The sequence below is a fragment of the Branchiostoma lanceolatum genome, chromosome 2 (genome assembly GCF_035083965.1).
Source record: "Branchiostoma lanceolatum isolate klBraLanc5 chromosome 2, klBraLanc5.hap2, whole genome shotgun sequence".
NCBI lineage: Eukaryota > Metazoa > Chordata > Leptocardii > Amphioxiformes > Branchiostomatidae > Branchiostoma > Branchiostoma lanceolatum.
The window spans coordinates 12519740-12527658 of record NC_089723.1 but is presented as its reverse complement, the minus strand read 5'-3'; the positions used below and the strand labels follow the sequence as shown (position 1 = coordinate 12527658).

The 7919-nt window shown below is 39.3% G+C and overlaps 1 protein-coding gene across 1 annotated transcript; it reads left to right on the top strand.

Moving 5' to 3' along the window:
• Window positions 1-1833: 1833 nt before the first annotated feature.
• On the top strand, window positions 1834-7864 carry LOC136427496 (sperm-associated antigen 8-like). Its single transcript, XM_066416382.1, has 6 exons — window positions 1834-2049; window positions 4144-4197; window positions 5245-5377; window positions 6190-6350; window positions 6807-6869; window positions 7635-7864. Exons 1-6 carry the CDS (start codon window positions 1963-1965, stop codon window positions 7755-7757), a joined length of 621 nt encoding a protein of 206 aa, XP_066272479.1. The 5' UTR covers window positions 1834-1962; the 3' UTR covers window positions 7758-7864.
• Window positions 7865-7919: the final 55 nt, after the last annotated feature.

Below are 7919 nucleotides of genomic sequence, written 5' to 3'. Positions count from 1 at the left end.
AAAGTAAAGTAATAGTGAACATACTACTACTGGCTGCTCAACTAAAACCGTAAATGTTGAGCGTGAGACGTCTGTCGAACCCTTCTCGGTAGAGGGGCGAGGTGGGGATGCGAAATACCTAGCCTCCGTTGCAGTCCTTTTCCCCGCAGCGTGTTTTCTTTTCAATTTTTTTTTTTGGGGGGGGCGCCACGTATCTGCTTGGGATCCCGTATCCGCCGTGCCTCTGTGTCCGCTATAGACCCTGTGTCCGGACACAGGGTCTATAGCGGACACAGAGGCACGGCGGATACGGGATCCCAAGCAGATACGTGGCGCCCCCCCCCCAAAAAAAAAATTGAAAAGAAAACACGCTGCGGGGAAAAGGACTGCAACGGAGGCTAGCCACTACCAGGCTCCGCTGATCGCTGGGAAAATAGTAGAAATCGGCCAAATAGAGCGAATGGTATGCTACTATTTTCCCAGCGATCAGCGGAGCCTGGTAGAGGCTAGGTGAAACTGTCTATGCTACGGTCTATTCTACGGTATCAGGACAATTCGGCACCAGGGCGATTCGGCACCTTAGCTAATTAGTCATTTTACACATTATGTGGATGTATCCTATGCAATGTACGATTAATCAAATATCTATGTAAATACGCATATAGATATTAATAGATTTGAAATATACCTTTTTCTCTGTTTTTTTTCTTCCCCCATCATATCATAGAATGAATTCAACTTCTTCTTATTTCGGTCAAAAACCTGCATTTTCGGTAAAAAAATGTCCCCAAAATCCTAAAACTAATAATTTTGAAGCAATCCATGCCAAAAGTGTTTTGCGAAGTTCATATGTCATAGGCATCCTTGTGCCAAATTTCAGGTCATTTGGTAGTGATATCAGTACACAGGGGCACGAAATGTACATTTTTGGTCTAAAATGAAGAAAAAAAACTAAAACTGAAATAATTTTTGGCTTATAAGGCCTATATCGTTACATTGCATAGTATACATACACATGATATGTAAAATGGTGCAGGTGCCGAATCGTCCTGCCAGGTGCCGAATCGTAGTTGTACTCTCCAAACAGAGGAGTGGTTCTGGCTGGTTTTTGTCGGGCTTTCTATTTGGTCATGTTTTTTTTTTTTCTCTATAGAGGCAAAAGAGAGAGAAAAAAAAGAACATGACAAAGTAGAAAGCCCGACAAAACGCCTAAAAACACGTAAAAAAAGCACAGCTGGAACCACTCCTCTGCTTGGAGAGTACCGAATTGTCCTGGGGCCGAATTGTCCTAGTGCCGAATTGTCCGCCATCCCTATCACATGCTATATCCATTTCATTCTTGTGGCCAAGTTTTGAGTAACGTACGAGGGGTGATCAATAAGTCCTCGGCCTCGGCAGAGCAAGTTGACCCACACACCTCAGGTCCGTGTTTTTATCCTTCTACCTCACCTAATGTTACTGAGTGTCGTCTGCAAAGTAATAATCGCAACGATTTGAATTTTGGTAGACATTCATAATTATAAAAACCTTTAAGCTTTACAAGTATTTCCCAGAATCTGAGTTGTGCACCTTATTTCTGGGTGAGGCCGAGGACTTATTGATCACCCCTCGTACGTTACCGAACAACTGTTGAGTTTAATTCTCCCTCGAGAAGACATTTCGTATAATGTTTTCGCTGTTTGATCTGCTAAAACTTGTTTTTGCGTGAAATACCCAGGACAGAGAAAATGAAACACGAATATTGGAGTGCCGGAGTGCATGACCCGTACTGAGTAAGTAATCCAATCTGACCTACATTCTGGAACTGCCCAGCTGATGTAAACCAACGCCGTTGCTAAGCAACTGGAACATTTACATCCGGGAACTCTAGATCCTAGCCTTGTGTTTACAGTGTTGCCCCCTTGTACATTTCCAGAGGTTTCTTTGGGAAGTCTTGTCGTTTTTAAGCGTTTCTTAAGATATATTTTGGCGCTTTCTCACACTATGGCTACTGTTCTGAACGACGGAAGGAATGTGATCAGGTTTAACAACAGTGAGGGCCAAACATTGCTGGAAAATTGGGTAGAAGAGGTGAGTGGGTCAAATGTTCGATTGTTTTTCTCGAACATTTTAATGTTACACACAGTCGAGTAAAACAGTGTGAAATTTCTCTTTTTTTCCATCTAAGTAAATATTCGTCCTTGGAATAGTGACTTGTTTCTAATGTCGTTGTAAGTTTATTTTACACTTGTCGAAAAACGTTTTTGCTAGTGTTTCGCGCACATTTTCGCAGGTCATAATTTTCTAAGTTTAGACCTCCATGTTTAGACAAATTTATAGCGAGTCACCACAGACTTGTTCTCAAGGCTATGAGTCTTCATCGCATATAGTGCCGATAGTTTTTGTCACCGTGATATTTTGTGATTTGAAAACGCCAAAGAAGTTACTTGCTTTAATATCATTTTTATGTCACAATCCTTGTTCAATCGTGGGGGAGGGGGGTCCAAAACCACTTTCCAGCATAAATTATGAATGAATGGAATGGACTTTATTGCTCAACAAGTACCTGAGGTTTTGTGGTTTCAAGTGAAGTTGCTCAAACAAATCCATCACTTTCCTCGCTCCCTTGCACTTGGCTGTCCTTTTGTTGTCTATAAATAGGGATCACTCAAACTGCTTATGGATAATAACTGGGTACTAAATTATTTACTATGTACAATAAAGGTCTTCATTCTATCTTATACGGATAGTATTGAATAGCATATAAGCCATCATACAGAGACAGTCTGCCAATTTACCAGAATACACAAGAATTCTCTGAAATACACATATAAAAAGTGAAATCTACTAAAATGCAGGCTGTGCTTTGATGAGTAAACATCGCAGATTGCTGCATTTTGGTGTAAAGCAAGACTAATAGCTATAAAACTTATATCATACCCAGGCTGCGCTAACCTTTGATACGGGTGTTTGGACCGGTCCATACTTTAATTACAGTATGGCCTTGGGTAATCCCTTAAGTTCAATTCGATGCAGCAGCGCCAGTAATGCACCGCTGTCAAGAATTCAAATGCCAGATTTGGACATTGGAATCGATGTAACAGTTTTTTTGTTCAAGGAAGCAAAACTTCTGGCGCATTTCACATTGAAATGTGTGACTGTGTTTTTGGGTGGGTACCAGGGCATGACATGAATAAAATCATCCTCTGTCCTGACCCGTCAAATGTGAAAACTGACCTACTTTTTGAGGACAACCATGTGACAACAAAAGAAGACACCAAACTTGTATTTGTGTATTTGATAGCAGTTATAATCATGAATATATAGTGCAAATTTCAAGTCAAAAAAATTGTTGCACTTACAGCGCATCAAAGTTGGGCAAAATGTTTTTTTAATCCTTAAAATACTGTATTGGATTGAGGCTGCCCGAGAACTTCAAATTGTCTTTTTGAAAATTTCTAAGCTATCTTTAGAAAGCAGAAAAATTGTTCTTTTTAGGTCGGTTTTAGTTTTTCTGTAATATTTAAGCGTTTGTAATTGTGTCCTAAATTATGCCGATTTCCATGATTTTGACATGCCAAAATCAGGGAAAATGGCCCCAAAACATGTTTGGCCCATTGCCATGGCAACAATCGGCATGGAGCAAAAAGAAAGCTATTTTGAGGGTTTGTGGGCCAAGTTCTATCAGTAATCACTGTGCAAAATTTGAGCCAAATCAATTTTTTTACCCCTGCCACCATTGTTTGATCTTTACCATGGGATAATTGACAAAGATCAAAGTCACAAAACAAGTGGAAAATAAAGTTGACAAGCAAGTATCCCAAAAGACATTGCAAATTAAAGTAATTTTAAGCTCAACCCAAGATTTCTTAAGAGCGTGCCAGTTGAAGGTTTTCCAATGGTTGTTCTCAATATGATATGTTACACCTGGCTGTAATAATTTATCTGAGGGTACTCGGGGGATCAGAATATTGGTGCTGTATAATGCACAATTGATTGATTGATAATGCAACTGCTGCCTAATCCAAGTTCAATGTCAAATAACCTGTACAATCATTATAATGTTTTAGGATTCAGAAAAATATTTTTAGCATACCCAGAACACTGGAGTTATGATGCCTTTAATATGTGCTTGACATGTCTGATATGTCTCTTGCGATGACAAGTTGTTTTACATTTTTACAGAGACAAGTTCAACATCTGGATGAGTATGTGCCAGAAGAGGAAAATGCAGAAACTGTAAGTTTTACATGTTTTGAGATTCTTACAACTGTACTTTGGAATAATGTAGCCAAGAAAACCTACTTCATCAAGTGATATAATTTATGCATTTTCATAACGTTTATCTATTATGTCCCTCGATTTCCTAGTTACATATGTTACAATTTTGAATAGTCCTATCATGGAATGCAATGGGTTGATAAAATTCATGCAATTCTGATTTGCATGATTGCCATTTCATTATGAAAATCAAACATCACTTAAGCTATACACCTATCAAAAACAAGTTGCATACAGGTTCTAGCTATCCCTTTGTGTCTTGACCACTAGCTGTAGGGCCCCTGGGAACAGGCCTTCCAGCAGGGGAATATTTGCCCAAGTATGTCAACTGACAGGTGTTAGGTGCCACATGTTTAGAGAGTCTTATCATGCAATATACTGTAAATGCATTTAAGTTCGTGTGGTTTAAAAATTTTGTGGTTGGGAGAAAATGGAGTGTGGTTTTGAGTTTGCGTTTGATACTATAGCTGAGACAAGGGGGTAGGAGGGGAAAAAATGTCATGGTGGTTTTTACGTCGCGATGAAGATCTTACAGCAAAAGCCCCGAACATATAACCACCATGAACATTTTTGCATTTACAGTAGCAGATTTTCAAACTTCCATCATTGATTATGCAAATTAGGGAGATTTTATTTACGGCTACTGACATACCAAGACGATCCATTCAGGCATTCATGAGTCATCGTGTTCATACACAGACACACACATGCACAGTGACACACTGTGACACACAGACACACACACACACACACACAAAGACACACACACAGACACACACTCAGCAAAGCATAACCTTCTTGGGAAGGTAATGATGTGCGAAAGCACCATCTGTAATCTTAAGGTATGCACACTTCATATCCCTGTGTTCAAGACAGTGATTCTTGAGAAGGCCAGTTTTGATAACAATATTTTTGTAATGTGGTCTTAGAGGGTACCTGGAATTTATTATGAGAGTTCATTTCTTAAGGCCCTGGGCTTTAAACATGTTACATCTTTTCCCTCAGCTCAGTACAGCTCAGGTACACAGACATGGACACAAGGGTCTCCTGACTACGAACCTGGAGGCACAGCCAGAGAAGGTCACCACCTTCAGACACTCTTACAACGCACCTGACAGAAGTGGTGTCCGAACTGTCGGTAAGCATTCGCTGTTCTATAGTCTGTGTGACAGAATCTCTCGCTATTCAATGCTGTAACAGTCATTTTTGCATGAAGTTTAGAAGTTTTTCTGAACAAGGACCCGTACTTTCAACATGCAATAGCTGTCTTATATAACCCAAAAAATTAGGAACAGATTCTGCCAAAAATAGGATATGCATGATGCAAGTCACACAAGTGCTACTGTCTTCACTTGTGACTTGTCCAAATGATTACTTCACCAGTTCACCTTTATGAAAATCATTTTCTTAGTAGAATTTCATCATATTTTGAAAAAACCCTCTCTAAGTCACTCTGCTCCCTTACATGTACATTGCCCTCATACTCTATATTTCTAGAAAACCTTGTGAAGTTTGTGGATAATGATCAGCCTAACATGCGAGAATTGATAAAAGAAGTGCCTACACTCCTGTATGGGAGTATATCTGATTCATTGAAACTTGCACAAAAGACAAAAAATATAAATAGTGGCAGCTCATATGGAACTGTGATAGCAACTGTCAACACAAGTTTTGGCAATAAATATTGATACTAAATATCATTGGACGACGTTTGCATAGATGGATACTATGTCAGAAGGATACAAATCCTCCAATTACTTTTGTTGACCAAAAGCATGTCGAGGGCTACATTGTACATGTACTTGGAGTACGACTTAAGTTAGACAGGCTAGGTGTTTTTGACTTGAAAAACTTGAAAAACAGCACCTCAGAAGAATTGTTACTTGTAATAACTCAGACCGATATTGGCATATTCATTTATTTCTTCCTTCACTGTTTATTTCACTTCAGGAAAGAGGGAAGAGTTGCTGACTCAGGCCCTGTACCAGAAGGTGAGTGAAGATGTGCACCAAGAGTTTAACCCACCCCCTCCTCCCGTGGAGTACAAGTCGGTTACTGCCAAGGACTTCTGGGACGACAACTTCATCCCCACAATGCCTGAACCCATCAAGGTTAGTGTACAAGAAGTAATTATCTGCAAATAGTTTCGTCAGGTTGGCAAATCAATATATTCTGGGTTCTTAGCTACACAACCAACACTTTATATCTGCTGATGTTTCTGGAACCTTTAAGCTACAGGGCTTCTTCTACACCTGGCTGCATTGTAAGGCCTAGGAAAAAAATGTTTCAACTTACAACACTGCAATATCAAACCTTTGTGGCCCATATGATATCAATATATTCATATTTTTTCATGACCAGTTGTAATATATATCAACACACTAGACACATACATGTATACTTTAAAAAACTTTAAGATTCAAAAGGTACCATACACCTGTTTCCAACCTTTACAAGATATCGTTCCTATTTCTTTTTTTTTTAGAAATTTGAGTGTGAGGATAAGTTTGTTTATGAAATATCATTGATATGTGTCTATAACAACTTGTTTTTTTTTTAATTCACAGGACCATAGTGTGGAAAGGGAACAGCCCATGACATTCTGGTCACAACACAAGGAAAAGATCCACGTAAGAACTTTTTTGTATACTGTAAACTTTTGTTGTACAGTCAAACCTGTGTTGTCACCTGAATATTGCAGCCACCTGGCCATAGTGGTCATTTTTTGTCAGTCCCTCAGAATTTTCCCATTGACATAAGCATTAAGAATACAGGCTATATCGGTCACTTTCTAATGTGGTCGCGGTAACACGATTTCCGGTCCGGCCACAATGCCAACACTGCCGATTACGTGTTGGCCCAATCACTCCACAATCACAGCGCAGCCGGCCGGTCCTGTACTGATTAGAGCAGCGGCGTAACTCCGTGTCAGCCCACGCCCAATTCACAATCTTTTGATTTCCGCACTGTGTCACCAAAATGTGGACTCAACAAGGACCCTTACTGTGTTTGAATAGAGAAAACATTTATGAATTTTGTGCTTTGACGCAAAGTCTTTCCCCCAACTTGTTTTTGATTTTTACGTGGCTGTCTTAGTTTCGCGGCACATCGCCATTTCTGAGCAGTCGGACTAGGCAAAATTATGGTCACAGCTTGTAGTCAGTTTAGAAACAGAAGACCCATTCATGTATCTGATGTGTTAAGTTCTTAAAAATCTTGACATGCAGGCCGAATTTTTGTTTTCCTCGCATAAATAAAGAATCTAAATCAAATTTTTGCATGTTTCCAAGATGATGTCATGTGAAAATGCTCTATGTGCTAGAGTGATCGTAACTTCAATTTTTGATGGTAGCTTACATTTGAGCCATGTGTTTGACATTGTATCTTTCTTACAGGGAGTCTCACAAGTGAAGACAATGGATACACCCTTCAGAAAGAATGCAGCCTTTAGCACACCAATTGAAGAATACAAGGATCAACCTAAACCATATGAACAGGAACAATATCCATATATGTAGATATATTAAGTTGTTTGCTAAAGAGAGAAATGGTGATATGTAATGCATTGTAGTGTTTGGAGGGAATTTTGACTATGATCATTTTGGAAATCATTTTAGCAAACATTTTTGTAAATATGATACATTACAGTGGCTATACACTCCATTGTGTACGAAAATGAC